At 34.7% G+C, this 21,612-nt stretch overlaps 1 protein-coding gene across 5 annotated transcripts in view; it reads left to right on the top strand.

The window, feature by feature from the left end:
- The window catches only part of ADGRL3 (adhesion G protein-coupled receptor L3), an 872,689-nt gene that overhangs the window by 765,888 nt on the left and 85,189 nt on the right, over positions 1–21,612 (top strand). For all 5 annotated transcript variants that reach the window (XM_060012458.1, XM_060012453.1, XM_060012455.1 and 2 more), the window contains 3 exons: positions 6,590–6,810; positions 19,252–19,318; positions 20,615–20,706. In XM_060012458.1, the coding sequence (XP_059868441.1) occupies positions 6,590–6,810; positions 19,252–19,318; positions 20,615–20,706 (380 nt within the window). The remainder of the gene's footprint in view (positions 1–6,589; positions 6,811–19,251; positions 19,319–20,614; positions 20,707–21,612) is intronic.

Below are 21,612 nucleotides of genomic sequence, written 5' to 3'. Positions count from 1 at the left end.
AATGTTTGATAGAATTTGCCTGTAGAGCCATCATGTCCTGGGCTTTTGTTTGTTGGAAGATTTTTAATCACAGTCTCAATTTCAGTGCTTGTGATTGGTCTGTTTATACTATCTATCTCTTCCTGGTTCAGTCTCAGAAGGTTGTGCCATTCTCAGAATTTGTCTATTTCTTCCAGGTTGTCCATTTTATTGGCATAGAGTTGCTTGTAGTAATCTCTCATGATCTTTTGTATTTCTGCAGTGTCAGTTGCTACTTCTCCTTTTTCATTTCTAATTCTACTGATTTGAGTCTTCTCCCTTTTTTTCTTGATGAGTCTGGTTAATGGTTTATCAATTTTGTTTATCTTCTCAAAGAACCAGCTTTTAGTTTTATTGATCTTTGCTACTGTTCCCTTCATTTCTTATTCACTTATTTGTGATCTGATTTTATGATTTCTTTCCTACTGCTAACTCTGGGGTCTTTTTGTTCTTTCTCTAATTGCTTTAGGTGTAAGTTTAGTTTGTTTATTTGAGATGTTTCCTGGTTCTTGAGGTAGGATTGTATTGCTATAAACTTCCTTCTTAGAACTGCTTTTGCTGCATCCCATAGGTTCTGGGTCATTGTGTTTTCATTGTTATTGTTTCTAGGTATTTTTTGATTTCCTCTTTGATTTCTTCAGTGATCTCTTGGTTATTAAGTAGTGTATTTTTTAGCCTCCATGTGTTTGTATTTTTTATAGATTTTTTTCCTGTAATTGATATATAGTCTCATAGCTTTGTGGTCAGAAAAGATACTTGATACGATTTCAATTTTCTTAAATTTACCAAGGCTTTTTTGTGATCCAAGATATGATCTATCCTGGAGAATGTCCCATGAGCATTTGAGAAGAAAGTGTATTCTGTTGTTTTTGTGTGAAATGTCCTATAAATATCAGTTAAGTCCATCTTGTTTAATATATCATTTAGAGCTTGTGTTTCCTTATTTATTTTCATTTTGGATGATCTGTCCATAGGTAAAAGTGGGGTGTTAAAGTCCCGTACTATGATTGTGTTACTGTCAATTTCCCCTTTTATGGCTGTTAGCATTTGCCTTATTTATTGAGGTGCTCCTATGTTGGGTGCAAAAATATTTATAATTGTTATATCTTCTTGGATTGATCCTTTGATCATTATGTAGTATCCTTCTTTGTCTCTTGTAATAGTCTTTGTTTTAAAGTCTATTTTTTCTGATATGAGAATTGCTATTCCAGCTTTCTTTTGATTTCCATTTGCATGGAATATCTTTTTCCATCCCTCACTTTCAGTCGCTAAGTGTCCCTAGGTCTAAAGTGGGTGTCTTGTAGACAGCATATATATCGGTCTTGCTTTTGTATCCGTTCAGCCAGTCTATGTCTTTTGGTTGGAGCATTTAATCCATTTACATTTAAGTTAATTATTGATATGTATGTCCTATTACCATTTTCTTAATTATTTTGTGTTTATTATTGTAGGTCTTTTCCTTCTCTTGCATTTCCCGCCTAGAGAAGTTCCTTTAGCATTTGTTGGTGGTTTAGTGGTGCTGAACTCTCTTAGCTTTTGCTTGTCTGTAAAGGTTTTAATTTCTCCATTGAATCTGAATGAGATTCTTGCTGGGTAGAGTAATCTTGGTTGTAGGTTTTTCCCTTTTATCACTTTAAATATATCCTGCCACTCCCTTCTGGATTGCAGAGTTTCAGCTGTTAACCTTATGGGAATTCCCTTGTATGTTATTTGTTGTTTTTCCCTTGCTGCTTTTAATATTTTTTCTTTGTATTTAATTTTTGATAGTTTGATTAATATGGGTCTTGGCTTGTTTCTCTTTGGGTTTATCATGTATGGGACTCTCTGCACTTCCTGGCATTGACTGACTATTTCATTTCCCATATTAAGGAAGTTTTCAACTATAATCTCTTCAAATATTTTCTCAGTCCCTTTCTTTTTCTCTTCTTCTTCTGGGACCCCTAAAATTTGAATGTTGGTGCATTTAATGTTGTCCCAGAGTTGTCTAAGACTGTCCTTAATTCTGTTCATTCTTTTTTCTTTATTCTGCTCTGCAGTAGTCATTTCCACTATTTTATCTTCCAGGGTGCTTATCAGTTCTTCTGCCTCAGTTATTCTGCTATTGATTCCTTCTAGAGAATTTTTAATTTCATTTATTGTGTTGTTGATCATTGTTTGTTTGCCCTTTAGTTCTTTCAGGTCCTTGTTAAACGTTTCTTGTATTTTCTCCATTCTTTTTCCAAGATTTCAGATCATTTTTACTAGCATTACTCTGAATTCTTTTTCAGGTAGACTGCCTATTTCCTCTTCATTTGTTTGGTCTGGTGAGTTTTTACCTTGCCTCTTTATCTGCTGCATATTTCTCTGTCTTCTCATTTTGCTTAATTAATGTGTTTGGGGTCTCCTTTTTGCAAACTGCAGGTTCGTAGTTCCTGTTGTTTTTGGTGTCTGCCCCCAGTGGTCTGGGTTAGTTCAGTGGGTTGTGTAGACTTCCTGTTGGAGGAGACTAGTGCCTGTGTTCTAGTGGATGAGGCTGGATCTTGTCTTTCTGATGGGCAGAACCTCATCTGGTGGTGTGTTTTGGGGTGTCTGTGACCTTATTATGATTTTCGGCAGCCTCTCTGCTAATGTGTGGGGTTGTGTTGCTAGTTGTTTGGCATAGAGTGTCCAGCACTGTAGCTTGCTGGTTGTTGAGTGGATCTGGGTCTTAGCATTGAGATAGAGATCTCTGGGAGATTTTTGCCTTTTGATATTACATGGAGCCGGGAAGTCTCTGGTGGACCAATGTGCTGAAGTCAGCTCTCCCACCTCAGAGGCCCAGGTGTGACACCCGGCCAGAGCACCAAGACCCTGTCAGCCACACGACTCAAAAGAAAAGGGAGTAAAATAAATAAATAAAATAAAATAAAATAACGTTATTAAAATAAAAATAATTATTAAAAATAAAAAAATTAAAAGGTAATAAAAAAAAGAAAGAAAGAAGGAAGAGAGCAACCAAACCAAAAAACAAATCCACCCGTGATAACAAGCACTAAAAACTATACTTAAAAAAAAGAAAAAGAAAAACAAACAATAAACAAAAAAACGGACAGACGGAACCCTAGGACAATGGTAAAAGCAAAGCTGTACAGACAATATCACACAAAAAAGCATACACATACACGCTCACAAAAAGAGAAAAAGGAAAAAAAAATCTATATATTAAAAAAAGGAAGAAAGCAACCAAATCAATAAACAAATCTACCAATGATAATAAACTCTAAATACTAAACTAAGATAAACATAAAACCAGAAACAAATTAGATGCAGAAAGCAAACCCCAAGTCTACAGTTGCTCCCAAAGTCCACTGCCTCAGTTTTGTGATGATTCGTTGTCTATTCACGTATTCCACAGATGCAGGGTACATCAAGTTGATTGTGAAGATTTAATCTGCTTCTCCTGAGGCTGCTGGGAGAGATTTCCTTTTCTCTTCTTTGTTCGCACAGCTCCTGGGGTTCAGCTTTGGATTTGGCCCCACCTCTGCATATAAGTTGCCTGAGGGCATCTGTTCTTAGCACCCACAGGACGGGGTTAAAGGAGCAGCTGATTAGGGGGCTCTGGCTCACTCAGGCTGGGCAGAGCAGAGGTACGGAATGTGGGGCGAGCCTGAGGTGACAGAGCCTGGAATGATGTTGCAACAGCCTGAGGCGTGCCATGTGTTCTCCTGGGGAAGTTTTCCCTGTTTCATGGGACTCTGGTAGTGGCTCCTGGGAGGGGAGGTGTGGATAGTGACCTGTTCTTGCACATAGGCTTCTTGATGGCTGCAGGAGCAGCCTTAGTGTTTCATGCCCGTCTCTGGGATCCGTGCTGGTAGCTGCAGCTCACGACAGTCTCTAGAGCTCGTTTAAGTGGTGCTCTGAATCCCTTCTCCTTGAGCACCCTGAAACAATGGTCTCTTGCCTCTTAGGCAGTTCCAAACTTTTTCCCAGACTCCCTCCAGCCTAGGTGTGGTGCACTAGCCCCCTTCAGGCCCTGTTCATGCAGCCAACCCCAGTCCTCTCCCTGGGATCTGACCTGCAAAGCCCGAGGCTCAGCTCCCAGCCCCCACCCACCGCAGCGGGTGAGCAGTCAAGCCTCTCAGGCTTGTGAGTGCTGGTTGGCAGCAATCCTCTGTGCAGGAATCTCTCTGCTTTGCCCTCCACACCCCTGTTGCTGTGCTCTCCTCCACGGCTCCGAAGCTTCCCCCCTCCGCCACCCGCAGTCTCCACCCGCGAAGGGGCTTCCTAGTGTGTGGAAACTTTTCCTCCTTCACAGCTCCCTCCCAGAGGTGCAGGTCCTATCCCTATCCTTTTGTCTCTGTTTTTTCTTTTTTCTTTTACCCTACCCAGGTATGTGGGAAGTTTCTTGCCTTGTGGGAAGTCTGAGGTCTTCTGCCAGCATTCAGTAGGCATTCTGTAGGAGTTGTTCCACATGTAGATCTATTTCTGCTGTATTTGTGGGGAGGAAGGTGATCTCCACGTCTTACTCCTCCGCCATCTTGAAAGTCTCCTAACATGAGTTTTTCTAATTGACCTGTTTTGGAAAATAGTTCAAACTCAATGTCATTTTTATAATTTATATACTCTTCCCAAATTTTGTTTTACACTTTATATTTTCTTAAATTCTGTTTACATCTTTAAGTGCTAACTTCATACTTTACTACTAACCACGTTTAGCCATATCAAGAAAGGAAGGGAAGGAGGGAGAGAGATGGGGAGAGAGGGAGGGAGAGAGTGAGGGAGGAAAGGAAGGAGGGAAGGAAAGAAATAGGAAAAAATGAATAGCACTAGCCAACTGTTCTTGATAAACCCAAACAGAAAATATGATCAACAGACAATATCTAATATAGTAAACAGACTTTATGCACATTTGTAATTTTTGTGAGGCCCTTTCTACTAACTTAAGATTTATGCACGTAACGCAAGTTGGTTCTCATGAGTAAAACTGCAAATGAAAATTTTCATTTTTTAGAAGACTTGTAGGCATAATAAATAATTCATTCATTTAATGCTGTTCTCTGGTATGTGTCCATATGTATACAGTATTTTACAATGAAAATGCAGTTGGATTCATGTTTGTGATTACACATTCATGATTAATGGCTGTGAAGGGTACAATTATAGTGATTATACTTTTAACTGGTTATCATATACAAATGTGACAGTTTTTCCCATAAATGCATACAGATGAATAAGCAATCAAAGTACACATTCTTTCTCCAAAAACGTAAAGCCTTCTGATAACAAAAATTAATAGTTGAAGTTCTAACTCTACAAAGCAAGAAATGGAAAACGATGTTATTTCCCAAGAAGAAATCATTTCATTCTCTTTTTAACCTTCAATTCAAATGCTCTGTGATTTCTTTTCATTTAGAAACCTTATTCTTATTTTTGCTTCTTGATGTTACATATGGTATGATAAACTTCTCCAAGTGTTGCATACTGCACAAAACTTCTGACATGTAGCATAAAGGACAATGATTGGTATCAAAAATTTGGGTTGAGTGCAGCTCAGCCCAACTTGTCTTTACTCTTATTGCTGTATATGTGTTCTCTTCCTGCCTGTTATGTGGCAGTCAGGCTCTACTTTCTCTTTCTAGCCCCTTTGACACTTGATTGCCTCATCTCCCCTTCATCGTCATCTCTCTAATCCAAGGAAATAGACCTGCCCTTTGTCTCGTTTCTCAAGGATCATACTCGCCATTGAATCCATACTAATGAGTTAATTTCTATAAATTTGTTGCCTTTTCTAGTAGGAACTGTAGAGTTTAGTTAAGACTTCTTATAAAAAATGAAGCCCTCCCCTCCAAAGGAGTGAGAATTTCAGGAACTGACATAAGATAATTAATATATGGTCAGCTGAAACTTATAGTACCTTAGAAAATATGCCAAAGTAAGGGCTAGCTGCCTTTTGTGACCAAGCTTGTATAGCACAACATTTAGTAAAATAACAAAAAAATGAGAGAATGAAAGCACTTCTGGAACACTTTATTTTAACCAGATCTACATTTACAGCTATGCAGTATGAACTTCCCAATGTCATCTTAAATCCTTTCTGAAATAAGGCAAGCAAGAAATAAACAATAAATAATAATGAATTAATAATCTCATTATAAAACACTTTAATTATTATATTTTTTTATTTTAAGAGCTTTTATTCTCCTTGATTTTAGTGTTTCTCTTTCACTTACATTGAAGAACTTAATATGTTAATAAACACAGGATTATGACCAAGAAAAAAATTCATGAGATCTATTTTAAAACCTTTAGACTAATCTCAGTAATAATTATCAATAGAATCTTATTAGAACTTTTCCCTATATGTTATACTTTTTTCTTATTATAATGCTCTGCTGTCATCCATAGCCATTATTAATAAAATGTTAAATAGAGTTTTCACAGATAAGTTATATTTAATTAGGTTTTAATGTCTGAATTTTAAGAATCTTGTCTCAATTATTTTTTTGCAGACCTATCTTATTATTGCAGTCTTGATAAATATTTATTTTAATTTTATGGCAGTTGATATTTCATTTGGTAGTTATTTGACTGACTCATTTGTTCCTTTCCCTAGATTGCCTGTGCCGTTTTTGCTGCTCTCTTACATTTCTTCTTCTTGGCTGCCTTCACGTGGATGTTCCTGGAGGGAGTGCAGCTCTATATCATGCTGGTGGAGGTTTTTGAGAGTGAACATTCACGAAGGAAATACTTTTACCTGGTCGGCTATGGGATGCCTGCGCTCATTGTGGCTGTGTCAGCTGCAGTAGACTATAGGAGTTATGGAACAGATAAAGTGTGAGTTTACGTTTTCTTTCCTTTTTTTCCTCTTTTAAAATCTAGTTGAAATTGAAACTTTGCATTTTCTCAGAAGCTAAGGTCTTTATATCACTTCACAGCAATAAACAACAGAACTGTAGAAGCAAATGGAGATAATTCAATTCATGGCTTGTACTTTTGTTATGATGTAAAGAGAGAAAAAATATTCCTGAGATTGAACATCTACATCACAACCTTGAGTAATTATAAAAGGATGATACTTTTAATATCTTTCAGAGCGTTGAGACATTTGTCAAATGAAGAGCTAGCTGTATTAAAGATGTGTATTCAGAGGACAGTGTAGTCCATGACTTTAATGGCTTCTCTTCTTCCTGACATGTCAATTCTAGTCACTAGAAAGTAACAAGTATCATTAACAGAAAGATAGAGCATATGAGCAGGGGCAGCTTGTGTTTTCCTTTTTTCCCCTAGGTGGCTATTGGGGTACAGTGATGACCTTTATTTTCAACATACCTTCAAATTGGTGAAACGTACCCATAGAGATGATCAGCATACTTATGGAAAGAAATTCAGTGAAAAATATTTCAGTAATCCACATCAATATAATAGTTAGGATCCTGAGAATGAATGAGTTTCAACAGAAAAAGTTTAGAAAGAAGACCAAAATAGATCTCTGATGAATACTCACATTTAGAACATAGATTGAGGAGGGAGAATAAAAATAAAGAAAAGAGATGACCAGAGCCTTAAAAGAGAACCATGGGGAAAGTGAGAAGAAAGTTTCAAGGTGGTATTCTCTGTCCATTTATCCTTTGCAACAACTATTTTGGCAAAGTGCTGGAAGCAGAAGCCAAATTGGAAAGTGTGAAGAGATAAGTCAGTGACAACGAAGTAGAGTCTTCAAGTGTTATCTACAGCCTGAAAAAGTTTGATTGAGAAATAGTGAAAATATTAATTCATGGTAACAGTAATGAAGAAGGATTTTTAAAAATGAAGTCCCAAAATATCTAGGGTGGGAAGACTCAAGTTGTTAAGAGGAGATTAGTAGAGAGAAAGTGTCTTATGCCTCATTTGTATTAAATATATATATAGGCTGAATGAAAAGAAAAGGTCCTAGGAGGATAGAAAGACATAAGATTAGACATAAGATGAGAAAAATGTTGATTTAGTACTGAAAGTGGCCTTAGAATTCACCTAGTCCAAGGTATTATTATTATTATTATTTTATTTATTTATTTATTTATTTTGCGGTACCCGGGCCTCTCACTGTTGTGGCCTCTCCCATTGCGGAGAACAGGCTCCGGACGCGCAGGCTTAGCGGCCATGACTCACGGGCCCAGCCGCTCCGCGGCATGTGGGATCTTCCCGGACCGGGGCATGAACCCGTGTCCCCTGCATCGGCAGGCGGACTCTCAACCACTGCACCACCAGGGAAGCCCCAAGGCATTATTTTTATAGATGAAAAAAAATCAAGAACCAGATAAATTAATTGCCTTATCCATGGTGATGGAGGTAGATAGTGGCAGACATGTGATGAAATAAGTCAGGCTTATTTCCACTAAAACTAGGATGTTTTTGAAATAGGAGATGGCCCCTGTCTTCTGAGGTGTGAAGGAAATAACAGAAAAGATAAATTTGGAAGTGGAGGAATTTTTCCATCAAATAGGAGATGCTGATTTTTGAGTGAATAGGTGAGGTCACACTGAGAGGACAGATTTGAAAAGCTCTGAAATGAGCACTATGGAAAATGTGTTAAGGAGCCAATTAGACATTAATAAAACGATTTCCAAGCAGTAGTGTAGGCTCAGATGAGGTTAGACAACATCAATTGTACAGAAGTTAGTAAGCCAAATTTCATGACTTTTCACCAGCAGTCAGCAGCCTGAATATGCTGGCAATAAAGCAGCTCATTTCCCAGAAGAGAAGATTCAGAAGGAGGCAACCAAAAGAGGACTCCAGAGTTATAGGGAGCATAGTTAAAATAGAATATACGTTGGTGTAGAAGCACCAACAATACGATTAAAAGAAGACCATCTCGGGCTTCCCTGGTGGTGCAGTGGTTGAGAGTCTGCCTGCTGATGCAGGGGACACGGGTTCGTGCTCCGGTCCAGGAAGATCCCACATGCCGCGGAGCGGCTAGGCCCGTGAGCCATGGCCGTTGAGCCTGCGCGTCCGGAGCCTGTGCTCCGCAACGGGAGAGGCCACAACAGTGAGAGGCCCGCGTACCGCAAACAAACAAAAAAAAAAGAAGACCATCTCGCTTCTGTTGAATTTTTTTCTTGAGTACAGTGACAAGCTACATAAAACAATTTGTCTAAATGTAACTAATAGTAATTATTTTTTAATCTAACATTTGTGAATTGTGGTAGAATCTGAGGTCATTTTGTGTATCCCAGTGGCAATCATGGACCAGATTAGGATTAGGTAAAAATATTGCCTGTATTTGCTCCTAAAGACATTTTAGGGGAGGGGGATTAGATCATAGAATTTAATAAAAAACACCTTTATTGATATAATTTGCATACCATAAAATTCACTCTTTTAAAGAATACAATTCAGTTGTTTTTAGTACATTCAATTTAGGCATCCATCACCACTATCTAATTTTAGAATATTTTTATCCCCTCTAAAAGAAGCCCATTAGCAGTTACTGCCCTTAGATCATAGGATTTTACATTTTAATTAATGCATTTTCTCTCTAATGTATTAAATTGACTGATATTGTTATTTGTGACCTATACTATAAATATTGTCCATATAGTTCAATTTTGCTCTCTTGCAGTTCTTGACTTGCTTTTATTTTTGTTTCCTGTTGTTTTTTCTCTTTAGATATTTGCAAATTTTCCTATTACTGAACTGAAAACTTGTTTGCTTTATGTTATAGTCATTTATTTTGAAAGAGAGGTCATTTTCTGGATAGCAGGAATCTATCTTTTCTTAGAATCAATACTATGGAGTCTCTTGTGATTTTTTTAAAGTTTCGGTCATCATTGCTTTAATTTCCTGCACCATAACTGGAAGATCTCATTTACTGACATTATCACTTTGTGAGAAAGGAGGCTAATTTTTTTCCCAGGCATTGATTTAAAACAAGCCTTAATAATGGTTCAGTTTCACCATTATGATTTTTCCCAACACAAAGAGAAGAAAAACAGGTACAGATAAAATAAATGGTAAATGAAAGAGGGATAGTAAAGGATAGGGAAAATTGCACTAAAATTCTTTCACAGGTGGGCATAGAGCATTTAGTGTCTCATTTGTGCATTTTCAATAAATTGTCCAGAGAGACAAAACTTCAAAATACATGGAAAAAAGATATAACTTCTTCCTTTGGGAATTCATCCAACTCAACATCTATACAGTGCTGTTTTGCCCATTGAGGAAGCAGGTGTTGAAAAAGAAACATTATTCAGTCATTTGTATTTACTTGATAAGCTGAAAGGAAGAGATCATGTTTCCGTCAGGAGTTTAATCAAGATATTGTCTCAAATAAAAATATAAGCAATGAATTTTTATACACTGGAAGGATTTCTGCATATAGAATTATGTATTTTGTTCCTTATTATTAAATCTGTTTTTGTTTTCTGGTTTCTGTTACTATTGTTTATTTCTTTTATTTCAAGTGGCATTTCCTACTTCCTGCTCATCACATTTGGGGGCTTTTTGGTTTGTTTGCTTGTTTTTGTCAGTGTTACCTTCTTATGTGCTACATTGATTTTTTTAAATACAAATACGTAAAGTCTACAGTCATAAATAAACTGGAATTAGCCAGAATTCAGAGACATATTGTCACTCATTTTCTGTAAATTCTTATTAAGCTTAATACAGTAAATTTGTATTTCTCGGAAGTCTATTTTACTTATTTTTGGAATTTTGTTATTATTACATTTTTACTTCTTAGTCTCAACCACTTGGATTACATCAAGACTAAAACCACTGAATACATATTACAGTAATCCAAATAACAAATTTATCTTTCTTTTCTCTCCTCTTAATGTATTTTATTATAATAACAATGAGGTTTTATTTCTGAAACCTTTAATAATAATAATAGCTTACATTTCTAAAAAGTAGAGAATCGTATCAATGGTAGGAGATAAAATTAGAGACAGAATTGTTTTTGTAGGTTAAATAAATGTTATTTTGATACAGATAGAGGTAACTATCATATTCCATTTGGCTGAAGGATTATGATGTGTTTTTCTATGAAATGTTATTAGGGCTATTTAATTGATTATTATGTAGAAAACACATACTCACACATAAAGCATACATAATTTGATTTTGAGAAGTTGCTTAGTTTGCCATCAATTTGCAATATTTATAAGAGAATCTCATTATTTTCTGATGTTATTGAATGAAATCTTTTTATCTGTATTGACATTATTCTCGAGATAATTTACTTAGAATTACATTTAGTCACAATTATCAGACACTTAAAAAATCAGATTAAAGGTCCAATACAGTCACTAAAAAAAAAAAATTCAGCTAGTGGACCACAGGTCTAAATTGCACTGACTATGGGGTGTTTTCCATTTTCTCTCTGTTTTTCTATCTACCATTAGTCTCTTATACTGTTATTCATATGAACATTCAGTGAAGCCTTCCATGGGGTTATAGCTCAAAGGGAGAGCATTTGACTTTGGTGAAGCTGTCCAATATGATACTGTCAAAAAATAAAGGCTGGCATTGACTTAATAATTCAAACACAATTGATATGGAAATTCTGTGCTAAGTACTTTGATTTTATGACCTGAAACTAATTAGTTCATGTAAACTTTAATTACCGCAATATTACCTCCAAAAATGCAAACTGTTTGAACAGTTAATTTTTATTCAAAGGGAAAAAATTGCATTTATAGTTTATAGCACTTTCCTTGAAATCTAACTTTATGACAGAAAAAGCAGTGGTTAAAGTCATGGGTAGATTGGAAAAGGACTGGAAGTAGGTTCCAAGAAGAGGAGAAGGGAGGGTGCTGGGAAGGAGTAAAGCTCAGAGAATAGCCCAGAAATTAAAATGTGGGCTCAAAAATTGGTAAAAGTTTTCTGAAAGATGTTGATCAGGTCATGAACATTTATAATGGACCAGAAAGAACATCCTTGAGTTCTAAAAGCATAACTGAGCTTTTAAAAATAATTGAAATCAATTTTATGATCTGAAAATTATTATAAATCATCTGTTAAGTCTTAGATTTGTCTTCTTAGCTCACTAGCTTAACAACAGCTCCTAAAGGAGTAGTCTCTCCTCTGCTAGTTAAAAGCCCCCCAATTTCTTTATTGCCACTTCATTCTCTAACCAGCATAATCATTTGGGTAGAAGAGTGATTATTGATTTTTAAAATACTAGGTTATATTATTATCCAAGAAGGAGCTGAGCCAAGGAACATTAAACTTGATAGTATCTGAAAGTTATATGCATAGTTTTATTCAATAGATTTTGCAATGCCTAAGCACCTCATCCAACTCATAGAACATTATATATTCATCTGAAATATTTCTCTAAGCATGTTATTATATGTAAAATATTCCTACTTGTAACATTGTGTTGACATGAAGCATTTACCTTACTAAATATTTATCACCAGACACGTTTGACTTTAGGTTGGCCAGTGAGAAATAGTACAGATAATTAAGAAGTATTTATTGACATATATCAAGATAGTCATTCAATATGTGTATGGGGAATGCTCTGTATGTTATATGTTCTGTCGTTAAAGCCAAGAGCACATTTTATGTGTATGTATATCAGAGACTGAGGGCTTATTGTATCATAATTTCATCACCCAGGAACCCTATGACTGGCATAAGATTATCACCGTATATAAGAATTTGGGGTTGAGCATAATTTTTTTGGTTAAGTAGTTATCCACTCCAGAGCCTATATAAGAGAACATCAGGACTGCTGTCCTGTTATTTAGAAAATATAATTGAAGTCAAATATGGAACTTAAGTTCTTACTGGAACCAAAGAAGTATTTATAATAACTTCCACATCTAGAGATTACCTTTCATCATAATTTCACCCTCTAGAAGGTTACAATCAAAAAGACAGCTAATGACACATATTGGTGAGGATGTGGAAAAATCAGAATCCTCATATATTTCTGGTGACAATGTAAAATGGTGCAGCTAACTACTTTGGAAAAGAGTTTGACAGATCTTCAAAATGCTAACATTAGATATCGAATGACCTAGCAATTCCACTCCTAGGGATTTACCCAAGAAAAAATGAAAACATAGGCTCATTCAAAAACTTTCACATGAATATTCATAGCAACATTATTCATATTAGCCAAAAAAGTGGAAACCCCCATATCCATCAGTTGAAGAGAAGATAAACAAAATGTGGTATATCCATATGATAGAATATTACTTGGAAATAAAAATGAAGTATTGATACATGCTACAAAATGAACACAATTTGAAAACATTATGTTAAATGAAATAATCCAGTCACAAAAGACTACACATGTATGATCCCATTTGTACTAAATGTCTAGAATAGACAAATTCTTAGAGACAAAAAGTATAGTGGTTACTAGGACTGGGGAGAGGGTAGGGAAGCCATTACCATACCAAGGGAGTGAATTTGGTAGAGACAATGGAAGGTGGCTGTAGATAGGTACAAGTTTTCATTCTGGTGCCATGAAAATATTCTAAAATTAGATTACAGTGATCATTTCCCAACTTTTAAATATACTAAAAGCATTGAATTATATACTTTAAATGGATGATTCAGAGTATATAAATTATACTGCAATAAAGCTGTTTAAAAATACTAAAATTTTTACTAACTTTTCAAGAGATCACCTTATATTTGGAAAGATCTAATATTTTTACTTGGGACATATTTCAACAATCTGTGCTTTATGTACAGCATATAAATTTCTCATCTACTCATTGAGAATTTATCATTGTCAACAAAACTATAGCTTTTATTTATTTTATAACTTGTATGTTCATTCTTTTTGAGAAACACATATTAGGTTCAGGGACTTTGGAGTCAGGTAGACTAGAACAAAATTCAGGCTCAACTAATTATTAGCCATGTGGCTGTGGGCAAGTCAGTTTGACTTTCTAATCTGTAACATGGTGGTTATTATATAAGTACCTTGCAAAACTACTGCAATATTTTAAACTGTGTGTGTATGAGTAAATACATATGTATATGTATGTGTGTGCATATATATGTATATATATTTAAGTATACATGCATGTAAAATGTTTGGCATGTATAAGCATTTATTAAATTATAACTATTATTATTACTGGTACTATTATTTAGCTGATGAAAATGAAGGAATACAAACTTTATGATTAGCAACATTGTTTTAATTATAAATTAAATTATATTAAAAGCATCCATTTATAAGAGTAGTGATTACAATTCTTATGCTACTGCCTCCTGTTATTTCAAGCAACATGGGACCATGGGAATTATTCCAACATTTAATATTAATAAATTATAACACAGCACTTTTCTTACCTTTGTAGTCCACCATAAACTTATAGGATGTACTTTGCTGAAGAAATAATGAAACACTTATTTTTTAAAAACATACTGGGGGGAATTCCCTGGTGGTCCAGTGGTTAGGACTCCATGCTCTCACTGCTGAGGGCCCAGGTCCAATCCGTGGTCAATGAACTAAGATCCCGTAAGCCATGTGGCACGGCCAAAGGAAAAAAAAAAAACATATTGGGTGCATGAAGACAACCTAACCTATATTTGATGTATGAGATCTAGTTTTGTGTTCTAAAATTCAAAATTGTAGCTAAACCACAAATGCCAGTCTTGAGTACCAGTGATCACACTCCATTCCTGCATTACTCTGCCAATCTTTTTTCCAGTTCATGCACTTGCTCACAAAGTATTTCAATATTAGATGCATGAGTGTGCTGTGATACAAATGTCATTTTAAAACCCTTAACAGATGTATTATGTAGTAAGCTTAGAACTAGAGTAGAGTTATTATGCTTGAAGTGTGTATCTGTCCCTTTTCCTCTTCTCTTCCTTCTTTGTTGCCCCAATTCTCTTTATTCCTTCTTTTTTCTCTCAATCTTGCCAGATATTTGTAGTACAAATATAGAAAGATCTACATATGCTACAGAGAAAAGAAGAATGTGTAGTTTACAAACTCTCATAAACAACCTGATATAATTAAACCCTATAAATTGCATGGTCTATCAGTCACAAAGATTGTTTACTGGTTACATTTAATACTCAACAAGGATAGTTTAGTCTGTGATTTAGGTCCTGTAGAAAATGAAGCAAATATCATTGTTAATTTACATTACTTCAAAAAATTGGTTAATGGTCAGATCCGCTTTGATAAGAGTGAATTAAACAGGCAAAAAAATACAATATCCCAAGGCATCTTAATGGAACAATGTTAAACTAACTTTGAATAAGGAACTACACTCTGGTAGTGTTACTGGTACCTAAAAACATTATAAAACATATGTTTTAGGTGACATTTATATATGTTGGGCAATTGGTCTTACTACTTTTTAGAATACAGAGCCATGCCTTTTTTAAATGACTGATGATAGAAAAATGGTGAGGAGTATTTTAGTAGGAGAAGAGAATTAGCTTTAGAAGTATGGTTTTCTGTTGTCCTGTTTTGAGAAATTAATTTATTTCATTGTTTTATTTTTCTGTTTTCTGAGTAAACCTAAAGGTAGTACTTGCTTAATTGGTAATTAACATTTTTACAGGAGACTGATCCAGATTTCAACACCTTTATTATTATTTAATTTGCAGTGATGTTTCTTATATTTTGGAAGAAAATAATTCTGGAAGAGCATAATAATTTATCCATGCAGATTAGTATCAGTTGTTTAGAGTATTAAACCAATAAACCTGAATTAATGTAGTAAGACTTTATCAAATATATGGCAATATATGCTGATTTTATAATTTTTTAAAAATTGCTACAAAAAGAATTTCAGTGACATCTTTGTATAGGTAAATGGGAGAAAAAGTAAAGGTTTATGGTATGTGACAAGTTCTCCTTTGAATTCCAGAATGTATCTGGTCTTGTAAGATTTTTCAGTCTTGATTCAAATAAGCATGTAGTGTCATCAGAATGCATTTGCTCTTTCAACAGCGGGTTATCTCTTTTATTACAGTACTGATATAAACATAATTTATAGATTTTATGTATATGACAGAAGTTCATTTAAAAAAAGAATTGATATATCTTAAAAATTAAACAAAAGTAGCCTATTAAAATTAATGATTTCACAAATTAAATGATGCTTAGTGGATAAAGGCAATTTTCAGATAAATTGTATTTTTCAATGGCAGGTCTATCTGGCCATTTGCAAGTTGGACTTTATTATGTTTAGTACAATAAGCTGTTCCTTTATAGCATTTGTTTCCCCTTAATCAGTGGTTTTGCATTGTATCTAAGTGACATTGAATGGCCTAGACTTAGAGAATACTATGAGGTAGGATGTATGTGCCCAGGCATGTAAAAACACACACATAATACAGTCGGCCCTCCGGATCCATGCATTCAGCGTGAATGGATATGGAGGGCCAGCTGTAAGGCACTTGAGCATCCATGGATTTTGGTATCCACGGGGGATGCTGGAAACAATTCCCCATGGTTTCTGGTCTGTACTCTCCCTCACCTTAAAGCCAGGGTGAATTCTTTCAACATTGGCACAGGAAACTCAGGGCACAAATCACACAAACTTTTAAGATAGTTAATGGGAAAGAGGAAATACAGACAGTTTTGAGAAAGCCAGCATGCGGCCAAAAACAGCAGGTATGGCCATATGGCAATTGAATTAGAAAAGGGATTCTTGCCATACTGTGGTCCAGAAGGTAGTCAAGCCCAGGCAGCCATCAAGGAGAGAGGATTTATTTAATACATGTTAAGTGTTTCATATCGCCTCTTTCACTGTTCAGTTCCTCAGAGAATTGAAATCTGTTGTACTGAATAGATATTGAAGAATTTTCTTACAGAAAAAATAACTTCTAAAGTCATTTCACTTCTACATTTAGAGATCACTATGCCAAAAGCACATTTATTTCCAAATAAAGCATTTGCAAAACAAAGACCTTTTCGAAAAATATAAAAGTTTTGTAAGGCTAAAATTTAATGACATTATTTTATTTTAACAACACATTTGGTGAAATTATGTAAATTTTTTAAATTCTCTACTTTATCCAAGACATTCTGTAATATTGTAGTTAAAATTGTTTGTCTAAGAAGTCATTAACCTGTAGAATAACAGTTTTCATAAATTCTTGAAATACATTTTCCTTTGAAAACAGCTTGCTGAAAATGTGTTTTGGTTCTCACATTAGCTCTCTAAAACTCGTCTGACCTACAGAAGAACAGGGGCTGTACTATTAACAGTCATTCTTAAATGTATTATTAGTATATCATGCTGTTACAATTTCAGCAACATTCTTGGACTCTGGTGTATGTGTTTGTGTGTATGTGTATGCTTTTGTATGTTTTAATTTGGGAATGTGTCCATGATTTGTCCTTTATTGTCCTTATCTTGAGGGAAAATGTGGTCTTTGTTGAGGACGCAGAGAGACCCACAAATATTTCCCCTTCTCTGGTCTCCACGCAACACACACACACTCCTTTGTTATTAGGGCGGTAACAAACTAGCCTCTGGTCAGAATGAAGACAATGTTCATATTTCAACCTTTGTGTTCTCTGGTTTGTTTCTCCTTATTGGCAATACCACACTCTTATTTTCCATGACCAAATTTTTTGAACAACAGCACAACAAAAAGATAACCAATTACTCAAACAAACTAATGGTTAATAGTTTAAGTATTGATTGCCTCCCTAATAACATTTTTTCAAATTGGATTATTATGTTTATTTTGAATAAAGAGAAATTATATGTCTATGTAAAAAATATGAACTTGTAGTCAGTTTCTTATTGGACTGCAAATATTATACTCCAGTTGAAATTAGTTTACATATATTTAACTTAATAGAATAAGGCCAGATTTTCTTGTTTTGAAATCACTTTTTTTCAGGGCATTTGGTTATTTCTTTACTTAAAAATCTAGCTTCTAACCTTTTCCAAAAAAATTCAAGTTACATAAAAGTAAAAAAAAAACATAACAAACATCACTGCCTCTATCACCCAAATGTTAAAACTATTAGTATTTTGGCACATAGCTTTCAGTAATTACTAAAATAAAGCACATGGCTAAAGCCTCTTTCATCTGCTTCTGGTCCTCTGTACTCACATATGAGAGGCAATCACTAATCTGAGTTTGATGATTTTTCCCATTTCATTAAAAAAATTGCATACATATATGTATCTGTCAAAAATATGTGTATTATAGTTCAAAGATGTATAGATTCTTCACTTTACTTTTTCACTAAACTTTGTTACTGTGGTCTATTCTATTGACATATAAAGATCTACTTCCTCCCTCTTGACTATTTTATAACATTTCATCATATGAATAGGGAACATTTTATTTATTTATTCCTGTATTGACATATATAAAGTTCTTTCTACATAGCTTTTCTGGTATTCCATTATTGCTGAGGTTTAAGTAACAGTTACATAATAATCAGAAATACTTACATACTTTGGATTTGCTCTTTTAGACCACTTAGCAAAGCACTCTACTGTTTTCCACTGGAGATGTTTTCTTTTTTAATTATGCCTCAAATATAGCCAAATGGCAAATAATTCAAGATATGATTTTTAACATCAAATGTAATTTGTTCAAAATTTACATTAATCTTTCTCATAACTAGTCACTTCCATTTTGTCTCCCTGTCATCCTGAAGAATGAAAATGTAATTTCCCAGAGGCTTTAAGAATTGAGGGAGTATTAAATGTAACTGAAATTAAGTGATTAATAATTTACTTTTGGGTCATGAATCAACTTCATGGGATGCTAAGGATAATTTGCAACCCCAGAAGCACTAGCAGTAACAATGCACTTTTTAAGACTTAAGAACTCTCAAAGGTTGGCTGCCCAACCTAATTAAACTTCAGTTTTCTGATACCAAATTTATTTCTTCTTTATCCTGAATTTCCTCAGATCTTCTTGACAGGAAAATGTCACTTTACCTGACAGCTGATAGACAGGTTATGTAGCACCATAATTGGAGAGAAAAAGATAGCTTAAAGCTACTCGATTTAATGGCTATATGTATGGCTTTTTCTTTCTTTCTTTTTCTTTTTTTTAAGGTTTCTATGACAGACACAAAAGGCCCTAGCAAATAGGCCCAGTGCCATTTTTTTCCTGCTTCCTCTAGGGGTGATTATCTTACTCCATCAATAGTGCTGTCAGAAATTGGGCACATAATTCAGCATTTAAATGAACAAGCAATGTAATATTTCCTGTCTCCCAGTGGAATGCTTTGCAGCTCACATTCTTCTCTGTCACTCGCTCACTCTTGATGTATGTCCCATATCCAGTCCTTGAATGCCTTCTCTTCCTTGTGTTTCATTGCAGATGTTGGCTCCGACTTGACACCTACTTCATTTGGAGTTTTATAGGACCAGCGACATTGATAATTATGGTAAGAACTCCTAATTAACTATGTGTTTCCCAGGTCAAGAAATAAAACTTTCACTATCCTTGTGCTGTCTATCTTTAATTTACATAGAGTAATTTTGGGAAAGCATGTACTTATTTGACCCTATATAACTCAAGCAATTAGACACTCATTATAGTCTACTTTTATATTGTAAAATACTTAATCAAAACCCTTGGGAGAAGAAAACATGCATTTGCAAGAGCTTATGCAGTACTGTGGCTCCTCAGGGGCCTGATCTAGCATAATCCATTTCGTTTTATAGGTTTTAAACAGTGATGACTTTGTTTGACAAAGAGTACATTTTCTTTCTTTTTCATTTGGATAATTTGAATTATGAATGGAAACAGAAATTGGAAATGTGGCAAAATAACCTTCCTGTTCCTTCCAGTTTTGTTTTTATATAAATCTCAAAAGCTTTAAAATTTAAGAGGATTTCACTTGAGAATGATAAGTAAGTTAGGTAAACATTCTGGAATCATATTTTCTTTTTTTTATTTTTAAATGCATAATATCTTGATTTCAAATATGCATTATTTATCCTAATTGAGATACTATTGGTAGTATATTATTTATATACTTACCATTTTAAAATACAAAATAGCCCCAAGTTCTGGAATATATAAACGAAGCAGGTGACAAGGGCAATTCAACATGTGCTTTTCTATACAGTTTACATATGTGTGATATTTGAAATGTACACTGGAGCTTTTATTTTGTTTTGTTTCAAATCATATGTTCTCTCTTGGTCCAGTGATATAACAATGTCAGTGGGGGTTCCCTCTACTTTAATCCTAATTTGTTGTAGCATCAAAATTTAACCAGCATTTTTATAATCCTTTTGACCTAGCTATTCAAAAATATTATGACTTTTGTATTTATGTTTTGTAATGTAGCACTTGAACAGTAAATTAAGGGCCATGTTTAAAGGGTAGATATAGTAACATACCTGGAATAATTAGTCTTTTTAAAAAATATATACTTGAAAAAAATATATATACTTGACTTGGCTTTGTCTTGCAGTTTCCATATCATCATTCCAACTGCTGCTGATTTTGTATGTGTGTGTATTTGGCATAGCAGTGCTTTGTAACTCATTGGTATCCCGAGTTCCCAAACTGGCCTCTTGCTTTTACTAAAATATTAGGCAGTCATCTATGATCCAATTCCTTTATAAGTGTAGGAGAGCTAATTTCCCAGAACAACTCATCTGTCATAGAGAATACACTTACTTTTTTTCTACTCCAGTTATGCAATATAACAGTACCTTTTACATTCCAGCTTAATGTAATCTTCCTTGGGATTGCTTTATATAAAATGTTTCATCACACTGCCATTCTGAAACCTGAATCGGGCTGTCTTGATAATATCAAGTAAGTGATTTTTCTTTTTCTTTTCTTTAGTCTACCTTACTTTGATACACTAAACTATCCCTACTTTTCATTGTATTGAAATCTTATGGCAAAATTATAAGGATCAGTGTGTTGTCTTTGCTGAATAAGATCATTTATTGACTATTGAGGTGACTTGATCTGCCTGAAACTAAGTATAGTGAAGTTCTGTCTTCAAAGAAACTTTTCCCCCTAAATTCTTATTTACAGTATGATAAGTTTTTATTAGATGCATTTATTTATTTTGTCCAGGAAACAAAGTTGCTGTGTCTGGGCAGACTATTTTGTTAGAGCTATAACCACACCAGTACTCAACACGCCATCTCTCCCTTCAGAGCAGTGTGAAGAGAGTGAGATGGTGGCACATGCAAGTACCAAAAGGGGGATTTTTACACCAGAAGAGAGGAACCCTGAAATTATTAACCTGGGTGTTTGCAGAGGAGCTGTTGTACAGCTGCCCTCCTCTCCTCCTGAGAGAGAAAAGGAGACCTCAGCTCCCTAATGTAAAAATCCTATTGTATACATATATATGGCTCCAGGTTGTACCCCCTTTGAAATGTTAACATTTACCTCTTGGGAAGTAAATCTCTCCATAAGACTGTCACTACCTATTCCATCATCTTTTAATTCCTAAGGTTCATCCTTTAACCCAAATTCTACTTTTTTATCCTCAAAAACCTGAACCATGCAGAGATATGAAAATATCCACAATCCTTTCCTCACTAGTAGTACTTCTTTTATATATATGCAAAAAGAAGACAGTTTACATTTTCTGGGGGAAAAAAATAGTTCTTTAGTGTAACCAAAAATTTTGTCTTATTCCCTTAGAGGCTGTGACACTTGAGAAAGAGTAATGTGAACATGTACTTTAGTCATTAATATATATTC

This window comes from Delphinus delphis, chromosome 5 (assembly GCF_949987515.2).
Source record: "Delphinus delphis chromosome 5, mDelDel1.2, whole genome shotgun sequence".
Classification (NCBI taxonomy): domain Eukaryota; kingdom Metazoa; phylum Chordata; class Mammalia; order Artiodactyla; family Delphinidae; genus Delphinus; species Delphinus delphis.
The sequence above is the reverse complement of the archived record's forward strand: the minus strand, read 5'-3'. Positions and strand labels throughout refer to the sequence as shown.